The 23,109-nt window shown below is 40.2% G+C and overlaps 1 protein-coding gene across 1 annotated transcript in view; it reads right to left on the bottom strand.

Annotated features, from left to right (window-relative positions):
- BCLAF3 (BCLAF1 and THRAP3 family member 3) overlaps positions 1-636 on the bottom strand; it is a 46,972-nt gene extending 46,336 nt beyond the window's left edge. The window contains exon 1 of the mRNA XM_007469311.1: positions 596-636. Coding sequence (XP_007469373.1) covers positions 596-636 — 41 coding nt within the window. The remainder of the gene's footprint in view (positions 1-595) is intronic.
- Between the last annotated feature and the right edge of the window lie 22,473 nt (positions 637-23,109).

Raw genomic sequence — 23,109 nt, 5'->3', positions numbered from 1 at the left:
TAGTTGCCTGTGGTGTCAATCTGCCCAGTCAGGCTGCGTGCTTGCTGAGGCCCTGTACACAAATTTGCCTTTGTAGCCCCAGAACCTGCCTATAGCAGGTATACAGTAAAAACTGGTTAAATTGTTCCAATCTAATTATATATACTATTGATACTACCAACAAGCAAAGAGGAGAGTTGATTTATAATTGAGTTGTTCAAAATTCTATTACTCTGCCATGAAGAAGACGACACAGGAAACTCCCAATTTCTTCAAACATATTGACTATGAAAATAATTAAACTGAATATATACTGAAGAGTTCTAAACCACTTACTGATGCAAAATATGTAACACTCTCAAAGGTGTTTCTCAGTCTTCCTTTCTGTGGTCAATGCATTTCTTTTATTATGGATTAATTCTAGCTGCCAGCCATAATTAAAGAAAGCTGTCAGGTCCTAGAATCTAGAAATACAAGGTCGATCACTATAACGTAGCTACTGTGAATAATCAAGTCCACGAGCTTATTAAAATAGGTTCTTAACAATACAGGTGAATTTGAAAGTCGAAGCACATCCCAAACCCATGCTTACACTGCTAAACTAAGGACTGCTCACCTGTGCCTCCACCTGGGGGATCTAGAGCGTGACCGTGCCATCCTTTGACATGTGAGCCACTATCCACTTTTTACACTGCAAAGAAACACAATATTAGCAAGTTTCTACAAAGGGCCTGCAACCCGCTCTAAAAACAGTGAATGCCACTGACAAAAAGTAATTTAAGCCCTCTGTGCCTCAGTTTCCTCATAGGACCCACCTTATTGGAATCTTGTAAGGATAAAATGAATTAGATCAAGGGTCAGCAAGCTTTTTCTGTAAAGGGCCAGAGAGTAACTATTTTTGGTTTTGCAGGCCATATAAGGTCTCTATCACATTATCTTCTTCTTCTAAAAAAAAATGCTTAAAAAATATAAAAACCATTTGGGCCACAAAAAACAGGCCCCAAAGGGCCCCAAATGCACTGTAGTTTGATGATCCCTGAGTTAAGTGATGAAAAGAGCTTAGAATATTGCCTGGCACACCGCAGCTGCTAAATAAGTGTTTCAAAAAGAGGAAAAACTTCCCCAGAATTCCTCTATCTGAGCACAACCACTACTACCCCTTCCCAACTTTCGCTGTTGGTTATGTACATATAATCGCAGTTATGTTCATATAATCACAGTCAACATCTTTAGGAATACTTGATGATATATCCTACTTTTAAAACTGTCGGATAATAAGAATTACAATGCCTAATAATCATACTCAATTGCCACCTAACTTCCATCAGATAAATATACCAAAACTTAATTAAGCATGATTAGACATTTAGTTTGCTTCTGATTTTTTGCTAAAACAAATAATGTCAAATAAGTAAATTTTAAAAGACATATAAACTTGATTTTTAAAATATTTTTCAGTCTTTAAAAGAAACTGATAGGTTTAGGAGCTGAATTAAAAAAAACATGATTTGGGTATAAACTTTCATACTATTATTTACATTTCAGTAGTCTTCCTCAGTTTTGATACTATAATTACGTAGTGCCCAACTTACTGCCTCCAAACCCCTGATGGCTTTCAAAATTACTGCCACGGGCCCATGAATAATACATACAGCCACCATACACAGACTACAGAATGAATAAGTATATGTCTCATATATTAGAACCTCTATTTTGCAAATTTCTGAAGATACTATGGCCACTGTTAAAATATAAATGGCTTCTTGTCACTATGTAGTTTTTCCACTGACTGATACAAAAAGTACAACTATAACTATGTGGGCATTGGTTTGAAAAGGGAGTCCTCATAGTCAAACATTTGCAAACTACTATTATAATAAATTTCAGAAGGAAGTAATAGCATATAAGATCAAAGGACTTGAACTAGATCACTCACCAGAAGTACATTCAATTCAATTCATTTAGTTACACACTGCTTCTTTCCAAAAAGAGTGTGAGGCTAGGAAAAACAATTAGTTCAGATGTACTATGAAATTAAGAAACTAAAGGGGAAAGTGTTTTCTTAGTAACTAAAAATAAAAAAATGTTCACTGCAGCTCTATTTACAATAGCCAGGACATGGAAGCAACCTAAGTGTCCAATGACAGATGAATGGATAAAGAAGATGTGGCACATATATACAATGGAATATTACTCAGCAATAAAAAGGAACAAAATTGACTTATTTGTAGTGAGGTGGATGGACCCAGAGTCTGTCCTACAGAGTGAAGTAAGTCAGAAAGAGAAAAACAAATACCGTATGCTAACACATACATATGAAATCTAAAAAAAAAAAAAAAAAAAAAAAAAAAAAAAAAAAGGTAACGAAGAACCTAGGGGCAAGACAGGAATAAAGACACAGACCTACTAGAAAATGGACTTGAGGACACGGGGAGGACACATGGACATATATGCACTACCAAATGTAAAATAGATAGCTAGTGGGAAGCATCTGCATAGCACAGGGAGATCAGCTTGGTGCTTTGTGACCAGCTAGAAGGGTGGGATAGGGAGGGTGGGAGGGAGGGAGACGCAAGAGGGAAGAGATATGGGGATATATGTATATGTATAACTGATTCACTTCATTATAAAGCAGAAACTAACACACCATTGTAAAGCAATTATACTCCAATAAAAACGTTTAAAAAAAAAAGTACTCATTTAACAAATGTTACTGAGTACCTATTATTTGCCGGGCACTGTTCTGGGGAGACAGCAGTGAAGAGAAACAGGCAAAAATTCCTGCCCTCCTGGAGCTTACATTCTACTGAGGGAACTTATAATTTAATTAAAGAAGCTTTGGGTATATACCTATCAAATTGAACAAATATAATAAACCCAAAGATTGTAGGGGAGACACCAAATACTGTTGGTGATGATGAAAAAGTATATCTTTCCCAGAGGGTAATTTTTTTATCCATTTTATTTTTTGAAGAACACTTACTGAAATACAATTCACATACCATACAACTCACCTATTTAAGTGTACAGTTCAATGTTTTTAGTATATTCACAGGGATGCATAACCATCACCACAATCTAATTTTGGAACATTTTCATCCCCTCTAAAAGAAACCCCATTAGCAGTCACTCCCCATTCCTCTCCTCCTTAGATTAGCCTCTGAGAACCACTAATCCACTTTCGGTTCCTATGTATTTACCTACTCTGTACCTTTCATATAAACGGAATCATAAAAATATGTGATCCTTTGTGACTGGCTTCTTTCCCTTAGCATAATGTTTTCAAGGGTTTTACCAGTTTTATCAGTATTTCATCCTTTTTATGGCTGAATAATATTCCATTGTATGGGTACACCACATTTTGAGATTCACTGATCTCTCAATGGACATTTGGGTTGTTTCTATTTTTTTGGTTATTATGAATAATGCTGCTATGAACATTTGTGTACAAGTTTTTGTGTAGACACAGTTCTTCATTTCTCTTGGGTATAAACCTAGGAGTAGAAATGCTGGGTCATACAATAACTCTATGTTTAACTTCTTGGGAGACTGCCAAACTTTTCCAAAGCAGCTACATCATTTTACATTCCCACCAGCAAGGTATGAAGGTTCCAATTTTTCCACATCCCCACTAATATTTCTTATTGTCTGTCTCTTCGATTATAGCTCTCCTAGTGGGGGTGAAGTGGTTCCTCACCACAGTTTTGATTTGCATTTCCCTAATGACAGGTAACCTTGAAATATGTAAGAAATTATGAAACTAATCATGCCTACTTTCCTTTAAACTAATAATTTCAGTTTAAATGTATCATTCTAAGGTAACAATTTAAAAGAAAAAAGCAGCTATATATACTAAGATGTTTATATAAGCTTCATTTATAATAGGAAAGAAAAAAATCCACCCAAACTAGTTATAACCCAAATGCCCAACAATCAGTAAAAGATTAAACAAATTTAAAATACATACGTCTAGTCACTCCCTACCTTTCTCCTAGCCTTATATATGTCTTTTCCTCCATATATCCTATTCATCCACACAGCAAACTACTTGCTTTTCCCTGATCAGGCTGTTCTGTTCATATCACATAGATGGCTTTCCCTCACTCTGCCTGACAAATCCCTATTCTTTCAGGACTGTTTGACCATAATCTCCCCTGAAATTCTTTCTTTAACTTTCTTTCTTTCCCCCTGAGTTTCTTTCTTCTTGGGAATTCTGAGTTTATTCTGCAATTATTTCAATACACTGTGATTATTTGTTTACATAATTGTATTTATTTCAACAGGCAAAAGACTCCAAACAGCACATTACAGAACAGAAAACTCAAATGACCTATGGACATCTGAGACGTTCAACCTCAATAGTGATTGAGTAAATACCAATTCAGATCGTAACCATGCCACACCTGTCAGAATGACAAAAAACAAACAAACCAAAAAACCCTGAAGTTGCATATCCCAGGGTATTGGTGAGGCTGTGGAAAGATGGGGACTCTCATACACTGCTAAGCAGGTGAGTATACACATGTATAACCACTTTGGAAGGGGTTGGCAGTACCCGTTAAACTTGAACACGCTCATATCCTACGACCCAGCAGTTCCACTCAGGGATAGACCTTAGAGTGGTGGTTCTCCAACTGTAGTGCATGGCAGAATTACCTGAAAGGCTGGTTACCACACACAATGCTGGGTTCTCTTCTGGGGTGGGCCCCACTTCTAGCAAGTTCCCAGGTGATGTGGATTCTGCTGGCCCCAGGACTATAAAACTACTGATTTAAAGAGAAAGGTGTAGGTCACTTGGGAGAAAATGTTTACAAGTGAGATTTACTGGTTATGTGAGAAAAAAAAGTATTACTTAGAATATTTTCCTCTGCTAATATTAAAATTATCTTTATTAAAATTCAAACTAGTAGATAGCCTCATCAACCAGAGGGCAGACAGCAGAAGTGAGAAGAACTACAATCCTGCAGCCTGTAGGACAAAAACCACATTCGGGGCTTCCCTGGTGGCGCAGTGGTTCAGAGTCCGCCTGCCAATGCAGGGGACACGGGTTCGTGCCCCGGTCTGGGAAGATCCCACATGCCACGGAGTGGCTGGGCCTGGGAGCCATGGCCGCTGGGCCTGCGCGTCCAGAGCCTGTGCTCCGCAACAGGAGAGGCCACAGCGGTGAGAGGCCCGCGTACCGCAAAGGGAAAAAAAAACCCCAAAACTACATTCACAGAAAGGTAGACGAGATGAAAAGGCAGAGGGCTATGTACCAGATGAAGGAACAAGATAAAACCCCAGAAAAACAACTAAATGAAGTGGAGACAGGCAACCTTCCAGAAAAAGAATTCAGAATAATGATAGTGAAGATGATCCAGGACCTCGGGAAATAGAATGGAGGCAAAGATCGAGAAGACGTGAGAAATGCTTAACAAAGACCTAGAAGAATTAAAGAACAAACAGAGATGAACAATACAATAACTGAAATGAAAACTACACTAGAAGGAATCAATAGCAGAATAACTGAGGCAGAAGAATGGATAAGTGACCTGGAAGACAGAATGCTGGAATTCACTGCTGCAGAACAGAATAAAGCAAAAAGAATGAAAAGAAATGAAGACAGCCTAAGAGACCTATGGGACAACATTAAACACAACAACATTCACATTTTAGGGGTCCCAAAAGGAGAAGAGAGAGAGAAAGGACCCAAGAAAATATTTGAAGAGATTACAGTCGAAAAAATCCCTATCATGGGAAAGGAAATAGCCACCCAAGTCCAGGAAGCGCAGAGAGTCCCACACAGGATAAACCCAAGGAGAAACACGCCGAGACACATAGTAATCAAACTGGCAAAAATCAAAGACAAAGAAAAATGATTGAAAGCAGCAAGGGAAAAATGACAAATAACATACAAGGGAACTCCTATAAGGTTAACAGCCGATTTCTCAACAGAAACTCTACAATCCAGAAGGGAGTGGCATGATATACGTAAAGTGATGAAAGGGAAGAACCTACAACCAAGATTACTCTACCCCGCAAGGATCTCATTCAGATTCAATGGAGAAATCAAAAGCTTTACAGACGAGCAAAAGCTAAGAGAATTCAGCACCACCAAAACAGTTCTACAACAAATGCCAAAGGAACTTCTCTAAGTGGGAAACACAAGAGAAGAAAAACACCTACAAAAACAAACCCAAAACAATTAAGAAAATGGTCACAGGAACATACATATTGATAACTACCTTAAACGTGAATGGATTAAATGCTCCAACCAAAAGACACAGGCTTGCTGAATGGATGCAAAAACAAGACCCATATATATGCTGTCTACAAGAGACCCACTTCAGACCTAGGGACACATACAGACTGAAAGTGAGGGGATGGAAAAAGATATTCCATGCAAATGGAAATCAGAAGAAAGCTGGAGTAGCCGTACTCCTATCAGATGAAATAGACTTTAAAATAAAGAATGTTACAAGAGACAAGGAAGGACACTATGTAATGATCAAGGGATCAATCCAAGAAGATATAACAATTATAAATATATATGCACCCGACACAGGAGCACCTCAATACATAAGGCAACTGCTAAGAACTGTAAAAGAGGAAATTTAAAGTAACACCATAATAGTGGGGGACTCTAACACCTCACTTACACCAATGGACAGATCACCCAAACAGAAAATCAATAAGGAAACACAAGCTTTAAATGACACAACAGACCAGATAGATTTAATTGATATTTATAGGACATTCCAACCCAAAACAGCAAATTACACTTTCTTCTCAAGTGCGCACAGAACATTCTCCAGGATAGATCACATATTGGGTCACAAATCAAGCCTCAGTAAATTTAAGAAAATTGAAATCATATAAAGCATCTTTTCTGACTACAACACTATGAGATTAGAAAACAACTACAGGGAAAAAAACGTAAAAAACACAGAACACATGAAGGCTAAACACATGGAGGCTATTTATTACTAAATAACCAAGAGATCACTGAAGAAATCAAAGAGGAAATCAAAAAATACCTAGAGACAAATGACAATGAAGACACAACAATCCAAAACCTATGGGATGCAGCAAAAGCAGTTCTAAGAGGGAAGTCTATAGCTATACAAGCCTACCTCAAGAAACAAGAAAAATCTCAAATAAACAATCTAACCTTACACCTAAAGGAACTAGAGAAAGAAGAACAAACAAAACCCAAAGTTAGCAGAAGGAAAGAAATCATAAAGATCAGAGCAGAAGTAAATGAAATAGAAACAAAACAACAGGAAAGATCAATAAAACTAAAAGCTGGTTCTTTGAAAAGATAAACAAAATTGATAAACCATTAGCCAGACTCATCAAGAAAAAGAGGGAGAGGGCTCAAATTAATAAAATTAGAAACAAAAACCGAGAAGTTACAGCAGACACTGCAGAAATACAAAGCATCCTAAGAGACTACTACAAGCAACTCTATGCCAATGAAATGGACAACCTGGAAGAAATGGACAAATTCTTAGAAAGGTAAAACCTTCCAAGACTGAAGCAGGTAGAAAGAGAAAATACGAACAGACCAATCACAAGTAATGAAATGTAAACTGTGATTAAAAATCTTCCAACAAACAAAAATCCAGGACCAGATGGCTTCACAGGTGAATTCTATCAAACATTTAGAGAAGAGCTAACACCCATCCTTCTCGAACTCATCCAAAAATCTGCAGAGGAAGGAACACTCCCAAACTCATTCTATGAGACCACCATCACCCTGATGCCAAAACCAGACAAAAATACTACAGAAAAAGAAAATTACAGACCAATATCACTGATGAATATAGATGCAAAAATCCTCAACAAAATACTAGCAAACAGGATCCAACAACACATTAAAAGGATCATACACCATGATCAAGTGGGATTTATCCCAGGGATGCAAGGATTCTTCAATATACGCAAATCAATCAATGTGATACACCATATTAACAAATTGAAGGAGAAAAACCATATGATCATCTCAATAGATGCAGAAAAAGCTTTTGACAAAATTCAACACCCATTTATGATAAAAACTCTCCAGAAAGTGGGCATAGAGGGAACCTACTTCAACATAATAAAGGCCACATACGACAAACCCACAGCAAACATCATTCTCAATGGTGAAAAACTGAAAGCATTTCCTCTAAGATCAGGAACGAGACAAGGATGTCCACTCTCACCACTATTATTCAACATAGTTTTGGAAGTCCTAGCCACGTCAATCAGAGAAGAAAGAGAAATAAAAGGAATACAAATTGGAAAAGAACAAGTAAAACTGTCACTGTTTGCAGATGAAATGACACTATACATAGAGAATCCTAAAGATGCTACCAGAAAACTACTAGAGCTAATCAATGAATTTGGTAAATGAGCAGGATACAAAATTAATGCACAGCAATCTATTGCATTCGTATACACTAATGATGAAAAATCTGAAAGAGAAATTAAGGAAACACTCCCATTTACCATTGCAACAAAAAGAAGAAAATACCTAGGAATAAACCTACCTAGGGAGACAAAAGACCTGTATGCAGAAAACTATAAGACACCGATGAAAGAAATTAAAGGTGATACCAATAGATGGAGAGATATACCATGTTCTTGGATTGGAAGAATCAATATTGTGAAAATGATTATACTACCCAAAGCCACTGACAGATTCAATGCAATCCCTATCAAATTACCAGTGGCATTTTTTAAAGAACTAGAACAAAAAAATCTTAAAATCTGTATGGAGACACAAAAGGCCCCGAATAGCCAAAGCAGTCTTGAGGGAAAAAAACGAAGCTGGAGGAATCAGACTCCCTGACTTCAGACTATACTACAAAGCTACAGTAATCAAGACAATATGGTACTGGCACAAAAACAGAAACAGAGATCAATGCAACAGGATAGAAAGCCCAGAGATAAACCCATGCACCTGTGGTCAACTAATCTATGACAAAGGAGGCAAGGATATACAATGGAGAAAAGACAGTCTCTTCAATAAGTGGTGCTGGGAAAACTGGACAGCTACATGTAAAAGAATGAAATTAGAACACTCCCTAACACCATACACAAAAATAAACTCAAAATGGATTAGAGACCTAAATGTAAGACCGGACACTATAAAACTCTTAGAGGAAAACATAGGAAGAACGCTCTTTGACATAAATCACAGCAAGATGTTTTTTGATCCACCTCCTAGAATAATGGAAATAAAAACAAAAATAAACAAATGGGACCTAATGAAACTTCAAAGCTTTTGCACAGCAAAGGAAACCATAAACAAGACAAACAGACAACCCTCAGAATGGGATGTCTCCTTGCAAATGAATCAATGGACAAAGGATTAATCTCCAAAATATATAAACAGCTCGTGCAGCTCAATATTAAAAAAACAAACAACCCAATCCAAAAATGGACAGAAGACCTAAATAGACATTTCTCCAAAGAAGACATACAGATGGCCAAGAAGCACATGAAAAGCTGCTCAACATCACTAATTATTAGAGAAATGCAAATCAAAACTACAATGAGTTATCACCTCACACCAGTTAGAATGGGCATCATCAGAAAATCTACAAACAACAAATGCTGGAGAGGGTGTGGAGAAAAGGGAACCCTCTTGCACTGTTGGTGGGAACGTAAAGTGATTCAGCCACTATGGAGAACAGTACGGAGGCTCCTTAAAGAAGTAAAAATAGAATTACCATATGATCCAGCAATCCCACTACTGGGCATATACCCAGAGAAAACCATAATTCAAAAAGACACATGCACCCCAATGTTCACTGCAGCACTATTTACAATAGCCAGGTAATGAAAGCAACCTAAATGCCCATCGACAGACGAATGGATAAAGAAGACGTGGTACATATATACAATGGACTATTACTCAGCCATAAAAAGGAACGAAATTGGTTCATTTGTAGAGATGTGGATCCCTCTAGAGACTGTCATACAGAGTGAAGTCAGAAAGAGAAAAACAAATATCGTATATTAACATATATATGTGGAACCTAGAAAATGGTACAGATGAACCGGCTTGCAGAGCAGAAACTGAGACACCGAAGTAGAGAAAAAAACATATGGACACCAAGGGGGGAAAGCGGTGGAGGGTGGGGGTTGTGGTGGGATGAACTGGGAGATTGGGATTGACATGTATACACTGATGTGCATAAAATGGATGACTAACAAGAAAAAAAAAATTCAAACTATTCACTCAAAAATGGGTGTTTTATTGCATATAAATTACACCTCAAAGCTGTAAAAACGGTACCTTTGGGGTGATGCAAGTGCTGTAAGATTAGAGCAGATATTATGGAGATGGTTGCACAACTCTGCAAACATACCAAAAATCACTGAATTGTACATTTTAAACCTGTAAAATATATCTCAATATAGCTTTTTGTTTTAAAGTTAACTTTATTTGCATTTGCTTTTTTGGGTGCATCAGCTAGTAATGAACAGTAGTAGCTCAGGGGCTTAATGCATAAGAGAGGAGAGTTAATTTAAACCCTAGAGTCTGAGCTAAGATGGTCTTTACATTTTTTTTTCTTTTTTTTTTTCTTTTTTTTCTTTTTTTTTTGCGGTATGTGGGCCTCTCACTGTTGTGGCCTCTCCCATTGCAAAGCACAGGGTCTGGATGCGCAGACTCACCGGCCATGGCTCAGGGGCCCAGCCGCTCCGAGGCACGTGGGATCCTCCTAGACCGGGGCACGAACCCGTATCCCCTGCATCGGCAGGCGGACTCTCAACCACTGCGCCACCAGGGAAGCCCGGTTTTTACATTTTTTAAGTGTTTTTTAAAAAGAAGAATATGCAACAGAGACTGTATGTGGCCCACAAAGTCTAAAATATTTACTATCTGGTCCTTTACAAAAAAGATTGCTGATCCCTGATTTAAACTAACTTACTTGTGACTAGCAAAGTTAATCAAAGGAAGCTTTAAGACAGAGAGGGCGAGAAAAAAAAAAGAAAAGGCAGAAACACCAGCAGGGTTTGTGACTGGGGCGAAGGAGATGCCAATTACAAAAGAGAAATTCATTTATACTGCTCCTTCGGAGTGAACTGTAAAGGGGCAGTGAGTGAATTTGTGTGCCCTTGAACATGGAAAGATGACTGGACAGCAGGGGCATCCACTCCCAGGAGGATGCCGAAGGTGATGCTTGTGTCAGAAAAGGCCACCGCAACCAGGACAGCACTGGACACATCCCCTCACCCAGTTGAAAGCAATTCTCCTCTTCCATGACATCACTTCCCCCTCTCCATTAGGTCCCTCCCATCACCCTACTACCTCTCTCTCCATTTACAACCAAATTCCTCAAAGGGCTGACTGTATACCACAGTCATTCTCTCCCATTCTTCTCCTCCCATTCTACTTGGCCCCTCACCAATCTAGCTTTCCACTCCACCAAACTGCTCCAGTCAAGATCACTAACGGAATCCACGTTACTAAATCCAATGGCTATTTTCTCTCTTTCTCCTGGATCTACCAGCAGCACTTGATGGTCAATCACACCTTCCTCCCAGAAACATTTTCTTCACTTGGATTCCAGAATACTACACTTTCCTGGTTTTCCTCCTACCTCTAACAATGCTTTCTGTCTCCTTTGCTGGTTTTTCCTCACCTCCCCCCTCAGCAGCCTGACCCCTAAATGGTGAACACAGTCTTCCTCTAAATAGTGACTTCAGTCTTTGACTTCTCATTGTCTACCCTCTCTTCCCAGTCTGCACTTTCCTTCAGTCTCATGGCTTTAAATACTCTCTATATACTAACAACCCCCAAATTGACATCTCCAGCCCTCACCTATCCTCTGTGTTGCACTCTTATACATCCAAAAGCCTACTGGATGCTGTAAACATGCCCAAGAGCAAACTCCTGACCTTCCTCCAAAATCTGCTCCTCCCAAGGTCTGTTCCACCTCAATAAATGGCAACTCTATCCTTAGAGTTTTCAACAAAGAGGAAACATAACCGTCCAATAAACATACAAAAAGATATTCAACACTACCTACTAGGAAGATAAAATTAAAACAAGGAGATACCATTTCATACTCATTAGATTTGCAAAATTTTTAGTCTGATGATCCCCATGTGTTTACAAGAAAGTGGAAAAAGAGAATTTCTCAACTGAGGAAAATTCCTCCCCCCAAAAAAACATGAAGCAGAAGAAAACTCTAACTGTATACTCTAAACAGAATTAAATATATCCAAAAAGCATTTAGGAATATATATCTTAAAAAACTCACCTTGAATCAGAAATTTAAAAACTAAGAACAGAAACATACCAAAAAAACATAGTGATATGACAGAAAAAAAAAATAATCGAACTAAGGGGAAAGAATGGGAGAAAAAGACTAATTTTCTCAGAAGTGAAGAATAAATTACAAGGTGCCCAAGGGAAAATAAACTCAAAAGAAATGATGCAGCCACTTTGGAAAACAGTCTGGCAGTTCCTTAAAAAATTAAACATAGAGTTACCATATGACCCAGCAATTCAAATCCTAGGTATACACCCAAAAGAAGTAAAAATATATGTCTGCATAAAAACTTGTACACAAATGCTCATAGCAGCATTATTCACAAGAGCCAAAATGTAGAAACAACTCAAATGTTCACTGAGAGATGAATGAATAAACAAAATGTAGTATCCCTGTACAATGGAATACTATCTGGCCATAAAAAGGAATGAAGTATTGACACACAGTCAAACAGGGATGAACCTTGAAATCATTATGCTAAGGGAAAGAAGCTAGTTGCAAAAGACCACATATTGTATGATTGCTTTATATGAAAGGTCCAGAATAGGCAAATCCATAGAGACAGAAAGTAGATTGGTGGTTGCCTAGGTGTGGTGGGGGGAGGGGGGCATTGGGGGGGAGTGGGCACAGGGTTTCTTTTTGGTGGGATGAATATGTTCTAAAACTAGACTGTGATGATGGTTACACAACTCTGTGACTATACTAAAAAAACACTGAATTGTAGACTTTTAAATGGGTGAATTGTGTGGTGTGTTAATTATATCTCAGTAAAGCTGTTGCCAAAAAAAAAGAAAAATCAACTGACAGAGATCCCATACTAAATGTGAGTTCAGCATTTACAAATGCAAAGAATTGCCCAGGAAAGCCCTTACAACAAAGACGCCACACTGGCAGCACAGAACGGGACCAAGTTAGAGCCCACAGAACAAGAGGGCGATCAGCAGTTCAGAGGAAGCCAGACCTCAGGAGAGCAGGGCATGGCTTATTCTCCCAGCCACAGCGGCTGGATGCTGTCACAGTTCCTCAGTAGGGAGGAGCTGGAAGTGGATACAGAACCCCACTGTTGCCTACCATTATTCTACTTTGATTTCATGGAAGAAATGTATTTCTCTCACAAACAGAACAGGTTAAATAAACAGGGGAGTAAGGGCATTTTAAAAGGTGTAAGTACAAAGGTTAACCATTAGAACAAAAATAAAAACCTTCCTCTTTTTAAAATAAAAGAGCAAAAACTACACCTCATAGCAAAAAGAAATAGCAAATATAACAAAATACACATGATTATAAAATATTACGATAGACCAAATACATCAGTCCTAACAATAAATGTGGTGGGCTTATTAACTCATCTACTAAAATAAACAGGTACAATTCGGCTCACAAAACAAAGAGTTGTATAAAAAACATATCTACAACAAAGTGATTGTGGAAAGTTAAAAATAAAAGGATGGCCAAATTATACAAGGCAAATGGAAACAAAGAGAGCAGGGGTGGCAAACCTAGAATCAGGCAAAGCACAATTCAAGCCCCAAAGCATTCATCATGCCAAAGAAAGACACTTTTTCATGCTAAAAGCCACAATCCTCGATGAAGAGAGAACAAATAAAAATACACATATTTACATGAATATAACATTGCAACCACCTTTATGAAGCAAAAACTACAACAGATGCAAGGAGACACAGATAGAAACACTAATAATAGGAGACTTTCATATACCACTTTCAGTGGTATATTAGACAGATTAGGTAAGCCAAAAATGAGATAGAAGATCTAAACAGCATAATCAACAGGGTAAATCTTAAGGATATTTATCAAACTCTACACTCTGATACTAGAGAATACTCTTCTGAAGTGCCCACACCACATCACCAAAAATAATCATATATTAGGTCACAAAGAAAACATCAGTAACCTCCACATAACAGAACTATTACAAGCAATACTCTCTGATCATAATGCAATAAAACTAGAATTTACTAAAAAAAACAAAAAAGAGAAATTCCACCTAGGAATTTTAAAACCTCTTATTAAACAAATCCTGGGTACTCTAAGGTAAATTTTTAAAGAAATAATGACAATAAAAGCACTACATATCAGATTCTATGGGATGCATTTAAAGCAGTGATCAAAGGAAAATTCATTGCACTAAACATATTTATTAATAAAAATGAAAGAATAAAAGTAAATAAATTTATTTCCAAGGTAAAAAAAAAGAAACTAAAAAATAACAAAGCACAAGGAAGGAAACAATAAAAACAAAAGTAGAGGAAGAGAATAGAAAACTAAACCTAAGTAATAATTCAAAATTCTGTAGTTTTTGGAAAAATTAAAATGGATAAACCACTAAATAACTTATATAACTTGCCTAGGAAAAAAGAGAGAAAGCACAAATACACAAAATAAGAAAGAGCAAAGGGGAAATAACCATTGAAATAGAAGAAAAATTTTGAATCGTAAGAGATTATATCCAATAAATTTAAAAGCCCAGATATAAGGGATAATTTGTTAGAAAAATAGAGATTACTAAAACTGACTGCATTAAAAAGCTTAAACGGACCAACTTCCATAAAAGAAACAGAGAAAGTTATTAAGGAAATATTCCATAAAAAAGCATCAGGCCCAGATCGTTTCACAGGGGAATTCTACCGAACCTTCAAACATCAGATTGCCTCAATGCTCTATAAATTATTCCAGAGCTGGTATATCATGAGAAGGATCGAGCCTACAGAAACATCAACCTTTCAAGGAGATGAACCAGCCAAGAAGACTGAGAAAGAACATCCTCTGAGGAAGGAGGGAACCCCAGAGCATAGAAGGATGTTTCAAGAAAGGAGACTTTCGGGCTTCCCTGGTGGCGCAGTGGTTGAGAGTCCGCCTGCCGATGCAGGGGACGTGGGTTCGTGCCCCGGTCCGGGAAGATCCCACATGCCGCGGAGCAGCTGGGCCCGTGAGCCATGGCTGCTGAGCCTGCGTGTCCGGAGCCTGTGCTCCGCAACGGGAGAGGCCACAGCAGTGAGAGGCCCGCGTACCGCAAAAAAAGGCCACAACAGTGAGAGGCCCGCGAACCAAAAAAAAAAAAAAAAAAAAGACTTTTATGGCAACAGCTGCATAGAGACCCAATAAAAGAAACGAAAAGTGTTAATACATGGCTCGGGGACTAAGTGGAAGGTAAGGAAACGGAGAAAGCCAGTTAATACCAACGCCTTCTAACAAGTTTGTCTGGCATGGGAGGAGAGAAACTGGGTTGCAGCTGGGTGATAGGGGTCTAGGGAAGAGGTTTTGAAATGGGAGCCACTTGAGCAGGTTTAATGTTGATAAGGAGAGACTATGTGCATGGCACTGGGGACATAATGTAGAATGACAGTCATAGTAGGAATGAGTCTAGGTCCAATTAGTTCAATGTTTCCTTTGATTCCTAATATCAACTCCAAATAATGTAGTCAACCTCTCCCAATATTCCACATTTACATATTACCTTCTTCAAAGGTCCAGACTGAATTTTTATCAGCGGTCACATTTTATGTTAATTTGGCAAACATTGCTGAGTGCCAGTGACTGTCAGAGGCAAGCCATACAGAGTTGGAAGAGTCCTAGTTTCTTCACTAGAGAAGCTCAGTCTTCACTAGCTAAGAAGGATCACATGAGTATCAGTACTTCCTAGTTCACTAAGTGTTTTGCAAACACTATCTCAAGCCTTTAATCCTCAGAAGCCTTTGAGGAAGCTGGAATTACCTCCATTTCACAGGTGAAGAAACCAATCCTCAAAAAAGTTAACTAACCTGCCCCAAGAGAAAGACGTAAAATCAGCATCCAGGTTCTCAGACTCCAATACTAACACTTCCCCACCTTGCAACTCCTACCTTCATAAAGATGACTCCGAAGAGACTGCCTGGTCATTTGCGTAGATGCTCGGTCAGCAGAATTGGACTTTAGCACACTTGAGAATAGTTGACATCCTGCAACACATCTAAAATTGCCATCTAAATTTGGAAAGCAGCTTTTATGCTCCCTAGCTGCCTGGATATTCTGTAGCCTGTAGGGCACAAAGACTATGTTTTATTTATCATGATCCCAAGGATTGTGTTTTATTTAGCTTTTTATCTGTCCCCCTCAGCTTTATATATAGTGCCTTTAAATATTTTCTCCTTCAACATGTGTGGATTCATTCATTCACCTAATTTCATAACTCTGATATCATCTTCAATATAATCTAGGGCAGCAGTATAATACTTCAAATTTAAGGGGTGAAAGAGTGGGGGCAAAGTGTATCACAGAACAGCTTTTTTGTGTGTGTGTGGTACGCGGGACTCTCACTGTTGTGGCCTCTCCCGTTGCGGAGCACAGGCTCCAGACGCGCAGGCTCAGCGGCCACGGCTCACGGGCCTGGCCGCTCCGTGGCACGTGGGATCTTCCCGGACCGGGGCACGAACCCGTGTCCCCTGCATTGGCAGGTGGACTCTCGATCACTGCACCACCAGGGAAGCCCAGAACAGCTTTTTTTTTTTTTTTAATGGTATGCGGGCCTCTCACTGTTGTGGCCTCTCCCGTTGCGGAGCACAGGCTCCGGACGCGCAGGCTCAGCGGCCATGGCTCACGGGCCCAGCCGCTCCGCGGCATGTGGGATCTTCCCAGACCGGGCGCGAACCCGTGTCCCCTGCATCGGCAGGCGGATTCTCAACCACTGCGCCACCAGGGAAGCCCCAGAACAGCTTTTTGATTTCAGAAATTTACATTAAAAAATCAAGATGCTTATGTGCTCTGAAATTTTTACAAGATGGCAATAATTAGCAATGAGACAAAGTATGTTTAAATATACTCTCCATAAATGTCTCATTGGACCCTTAAAATCAACCTGTAAGAAAGGTAAGGCAAAGGCACTATAATCTCTAATTCAGAGCTGAGGAAATAGTCCCTTAGAAAAGGTAAGTGACATGTTCAAGGTAATCAGATAATACTGGAATTCAAGGAAGCCCTGACTTCAAATCTGTTCACTTTATAATGCCTTTGCCCCACTTAGATAACCCTTCTTTACTAAACTGGTAAAGGTGAAATAGAAGATGAGAAACCAAATCAAAAAAAAAAAAAAAAAAAAAAAAAAAAAAAAAAAAAAAAGAGGTGATAGCCAGAGAAGGATACCTGTACTTGGTTGGAGAAGAATATAAGTGGCCCCAAAGTGTTCTTATAGAAATCCTTTAAATGTTGCCTTTTGCTAGGGTGGGGAAAAGGACACTCACAGATTGTTGGTGGGAGTGCAAAATAGCACATCCTTTCCAGAGGGAAATTCACATTAAAAAAACCCAACAATTCTATCATCTAGGAATGTACACTAAGGAAGTAATCATGGACGTGCAGGTTTTACAATTCACCAACAATGTGTTTAAGTAGTGAAAAACTGAGAATAAAAAAACCGACTAAATAAATTACTGCAGCCAAATAATGGCATGCTATGTAGCCAGGAAAAGAAAAACAGTTACCAAAAAGAATCCACTTTAGACAAATTCATGCATTCGTCTCTGCATGGAAAAAGACCGGAGGGGCATCCTCAGTGTAACTATATTCACAATGGTTACTTGAATGGTGAGAGTGCACCTTCTTCACCGTGGTTTTGCATATTTTAGAAATTTTGTATATAAATATGACTAAATGTTTCTAATCGGACATTTTAAAGGCTTCTGGGGAGGGTGTGCAAGGGCAGGGCTTTCAAAAGAACCTTTTAGCAGCCATTTTAAAAAATACCACATGAAAAAATAAAGCATTCTATACCGTTATCATTAAAACACCACTGAAAAATAAAGCACTCACCACGAATCCACATCAAAACCTTTTCTTTTCAAATTCCAGTCTTTCATACGTACCAGTTCGCACACAAAAAAACGTTAAAAAGGTTGCCAGAAGTATGAGAGACTTTCTTGATTTCTACCTGTAGTTTTTACTTTGTTCCAGAAAAGAAAAGCAGTCACCTAAGAGGCAGCTCTAAAAGCACCTCGGCAGGAAAATATTTGGGAGGATAAGTTTCTCTCACGTTTCTTTCCCTCCCGACCTACCGACAGGACAATCCTGACAGTGGCCAGCCCAGTTTCCTAATACACCCTAAAGAAGCACAGGAGATGCGCCAATTTTCAGTATACGTTTCTAAAAGGACAAGTTTTACTTTACAATGCAGGATAAAGAGCAGCCTTCACTACTCATTCTGGACGTTACCGGAGAAGATGCCGCTGCGCGGCAAGAGAGCCTCCGGAGAAGGACAAAGCGGGGGCTCCTCGGCTCGGGTCCCGCAGGCGATGCGTCCGGAGCCGCCTCTGGGAAAAGGGCACCGTCCCTGGACACCGCCCCGCCCTCCCCCCGGCTCCATGACAGACACTCCAAATCGCCGGGGACCGAAGCCTGCGGACAATGGGCGAGGATCGGGGGCCTCGGCAGCAGGTGCCCGGGTCGCCACGTCTAAAATAAGGCACCGGTCCGGTGGCCAGAGGCAGGGGCAGGGGAGCAGTCCCCCGAGATCCCGAGCTGGGCCTCCGCATCCTCCCCGCCGCCCCACCCGCTACCCAAGAACCGCCCCTCCCATGCGACGGACACGCCCTCCCCGCAGGCCGGGACCTCCTCGCGCCGCCCGCCCCCCAGGGCCGCTCACCCGACCGAGAAGTTCCCGCAGCCGCCGCCGCCGCCGCCGCCGAACTCTCAGGCCTCGCCCCTCACACGGCCGCCGCCTCACACAGGAGCCGCACCACAGCTCCCGCAGCTGGGCCGCGGGACCCGGAACCACTTCCTTCCGGAACCGCCTCGCCCCGCCCCCTGTCCCAGCCACGCCCACTGCCCGCCGCCCCGCGCGGAGCCCGCTTTCCCACCGACCTCTGCTCTCAACTCTCCCTTCGAGGGTTGCCCCGCCCGGGAGGCTCCGGCCAGAGCGCCTGCGCCCTCTGCCGGCCGTTCCCACCTCTGCCTCTCTGTGCAGGGCGCATGCGCCATATGCCGCCCGCCCGCCGGGAAGGAAAGAACACACTGGGCGTACTGGTCCATGGATCCTCGGGGGTTAAGGGTCAGAGATCGGAGTTCACCCCTCAGTCACAGGCAGGAGCTTGGTGCCGTGGGCCTTCCAGCGTTGTGCAGATGAGCGGAGCAGATAAGCCACAGCCTTCCAGCCCCTTGCTTGTCCCTCAAAGCCCTTCCAGAGCCAGCCTACCTGAACCTGCAAGGCTGTGGCCTCTCTCCTGCCTACTCAATCTCTAACTATTCCCCATGGCCTCAAATCAAGCTTGTACCCAGAAAACAAAACCTCCCCTCTGTGCCTCCCAAATAGGTTAATGGTACCAACATCTCTCCACCGTGCAATTCAAAATACTGACTCATTTTTACCTGCTCTTTTGATTTCTCTCCTCCCACACTCCATCCATCACCCCAAAGGTAGCATATCCTCACTCTTGGAGCTTTCTCACTTGACACTTTGATGTTCTTTTTACCCCTTGCAAGATTTCTCTTTCAGGGTCCACCCCATCTGGTGGACCTTCTACCCTCCCTTGTCACTGTCGTCTACTGACTGCATTAGTTTTCCTCTCCATCTGAATTACTGCCATCATCCTGATGAAACCAACACCCATGACTAAGCCATGTTTCCTTAACTTCCTCGGTCCAGATGACTTTACCTCTATTCTACTTAATCCACACATTCCCAGGTACCCATTCTATAACATCTAGACATCCATGACTTTATACTGCTTCATGGCTAAAACCTTAAGTTTACCAACCCCATTTATTTGGACTCAATCCTCATCCTTGTAGTCCTATCTCTCCCGTAGTCCCAATATACTTGTTCTTCAAAAACCACAGAGCTCTCACATCCCCTGAACCTTCTACCTGACTGAAGCCCATGACCTTTGACTTCAACCACTCTTGTAAGCAGAGCCCCTTGAATTGCCCTTTGATACGTCCCAACATCAAACCACCACCTTGAAACACTCCAGTTATCTGCATTTTCCATCCCCACATCTATGTTTCCAAGCACTACTTGGGAGGAAAAAGCCACACAACTATAACAGAATGATACCACTACAAATTTATGGAGACTCACCGCAGTGGACAGCCTTGGTGCCTCTTAGGAATCCTTTTATGTGACCACTGTCATTTCCAGTAATTGCTGTTACTAACCCTTACCACTCTCTTTAAGCCCCATACCAGTGATCATTTCCCTCTCTTCATACATGATTTTTGAAATTCCCCAGCATAGTATATGAGGCCTTTGATTATCTGGTTCATACTTACCTCTAACTTCTCTCCTCTTTGTGCTCAATGCCCTGGCTATACTGAAATGCTTGCTGTTTAAGATGAATACTCCATTGCACATATTATCCCTTCTGTCTGGTTAAAAGGTGTGAGACCTTTTAATCTGCTTCAGTTCAGGAAGGTTTTCTTCCATTCTATTTTCAAGAATTGTTTCTGCTCCATTTGTTCTGGTCTTTCAGGAAGAGCAATTATTTGTGGTAAACGTCTGTTTTATCGTTTTCATCTGTTTACCGTTTTTCAGCATTCTGGTAGACCTCCAATCTGCTTTCAGTGTTACCGATAAGATTTCCAAAAGCATTATTTCTGCCTCTGTTTTTACTCAATTTCTATTATTGATAATTTTGTTTCCTTCCGTCATTTCCTTCTCTGCCCCCCACCCCATCCTTCTCTTTCAACGCATCCTATTGACTTTCCATCTCACCGTTTCATTTCCTTATGAATTTCTGTTCTGGTTTTGTAGAAAGCCTACCTTCTTGCAAAAGGATGGTAAACTGGTCATAAAATTCCTCTTTTGGATTCTGTAGTCAGTCATTTTCATAAGTATGCTCTTCTTGCTCTTCCACGATTAGGTTTTATATTTCACAAATATATATATATATATACACACACACACATATATAATGAAGTATACAAAAAAAAAATATATATATATATATATAAATACATTCTTTTGATTTCATCTCTGAACAAGGTGATTTTTGTTCAGACTTATTACTGGTTAATAATAAGCACAAGGAGATGGCCCTCGCCCTATATGCTGCTTCTGTGGACAGAGAGGTTAAGTAGTTTGCATAAGGTTTCATAGCTCTTGATTGTGTATATGAATAGCACACACACATACAGAGGCAGAACAAGCCTAAGAGAAATGAAATATTATCTGCCTTTCCATTTATTTTTTCTTTGATTTTCATGCAAAGCCAAACCTGCTCTAGAATGCCAAGTATGCTTAATACAAGGGCTCTATATTAGTAAGAATAAATTACGCTATGATAACAAACCCCAAATCTCAGTGGCTTATAGCAACGAATGCTTATTTTTCACTTATATTTCAAGTCCATCATGGGTCAGCTTTGGTTCTTCTGTCTGGGACCCAGGGTGAAGAAATTGACGCTATCTGAGACATTACTGGTGTCATACCAGAAGAAAAGGAGCAACAGTGGGACCATACATTGGATCTTAAAGCTTCTGCTTTAAAGCTGAACCAGAAATTCTGGGGGTGGGGCCCAGCATAGTTTCAACAAGCCCTCCAGGAGATTCTGAAGCATGCTCAAGTTTGAGAACCACTTCTCTATGGCTTGTATTTCCTGTAAACCAGAAGATGGACATAGAGCCTTGATAAAATTGAGTAGTTTTTAAACTACTAATTCTTAAACCAGAAAAAAAAGTCATATTAAAAGAGAGAGCAAGAGAGAGAGAGGGAGAGAGAATGAATATCATGCTTTGATACAGACTTAGATCAAGTGCCCATTGTCATTTTTTGGAGGGACACTGTTTTCTGGGGAAACCTGCCAGCTGCCCTGATATGTATCTCCAGCCATCCTTCTGTATAGCTTTCTTTTTTAAATGCTGATGTGAGAATAAGATAATTAGGAAGAAGTAGGACGAACAGCTTTCTCATCCCTCGACAATGCTGTTGGCCCAGATTTTTCTCATAGTTTTTGTCTAGATGGTTTGTATTGTGTTGGTCATGGCTTCAGCATCTACATTAGTGTTTATAAGTCAGGACTGACAGACCAGGTGAATTTTCTCTTTCCTTAAGTATCTGACTTTGGCTGTGTTGCTTAATACTGTCAGTGAAATTTGATATATAATGCTTAGCTGGCCCTGATTCCCCCTCTTTTTCTTCCATCCCATGACACAGGCACTTTTTTGTGGTCACTGTCCTTTCTTTACCTTTACTTTTTAAAGGGCTTTGTCAGCAGTGGAGCACAGACAGAAATGATTTATATTATTTGGAAGAAAATGTTTTTAGACAGGCTTATGCTGCAGATTCCTTTTTGCTCATTCTAGTCACTGCCTTTATGTCTGTTTTCCTACTGAGATGGAGGACAAATTCCTAAGCAAGATTTGGTAGCTGCTACCAGCCCTCTGGTTCCATAAATTATTTCTGATGAACTCTTTTGTAATGCAATATGTGAAGCAGCTTGGCCCTGGTTCTGAAAGCAATACAATATTTGTGGTTTTAAAACAAGGTGTCACAAGTCAGCAATTATTTTGAAAAAAACTTTTTTTGATTGATGTGAACTACCTACATTGATGCAAGGCAAAAAAGAAATGGTGAGGTTAGGTTTAAAACTTAATCTTACTGCAAAATAACTGTTTAAAAGTTCATTACTCACCTTATTTAAATCTTTAGTGTTCCCGCGGAAGCTCTTGCCCAGATCCTTGATGGATTCAGTTCACATATCTTTTCCTACCGTAAGCAGGTCTGGTTTTGTGTCCCGGCACAACCCAGACACCAGGTCAAAAGTCACTGAGCTCTCAAACCTTTCATCTGCCTGATAAATTTGCTTTGTTTAACTCCATATTTGTTAGGTACTCCACAACTGCTTCTTAAATGTTCACACCAATTTTCACTCTCCCTTAGACTGGTAGGGAA

Source organism: Lipotes vexillifer, unplaced genomic scaffold, assembly GCF_000442215.2.
Source record: "Lipotes vexillifer unplaced genomic scaffold, Lipotes_vexillifer_v1.1 scaffold1442, whole genome shotgun sequence".
NCBI lineage: Eukaryota > Metazoa > Chordata > Mammalia > Artiodactyla > Lipotidae > Lipotes > Lipotes vexillifer.
The sequence above is the reverse complement of the archived record's forward strand: the minus strand, read 5'-3'. Positions and strand labels throughout refer to the sequence as shown.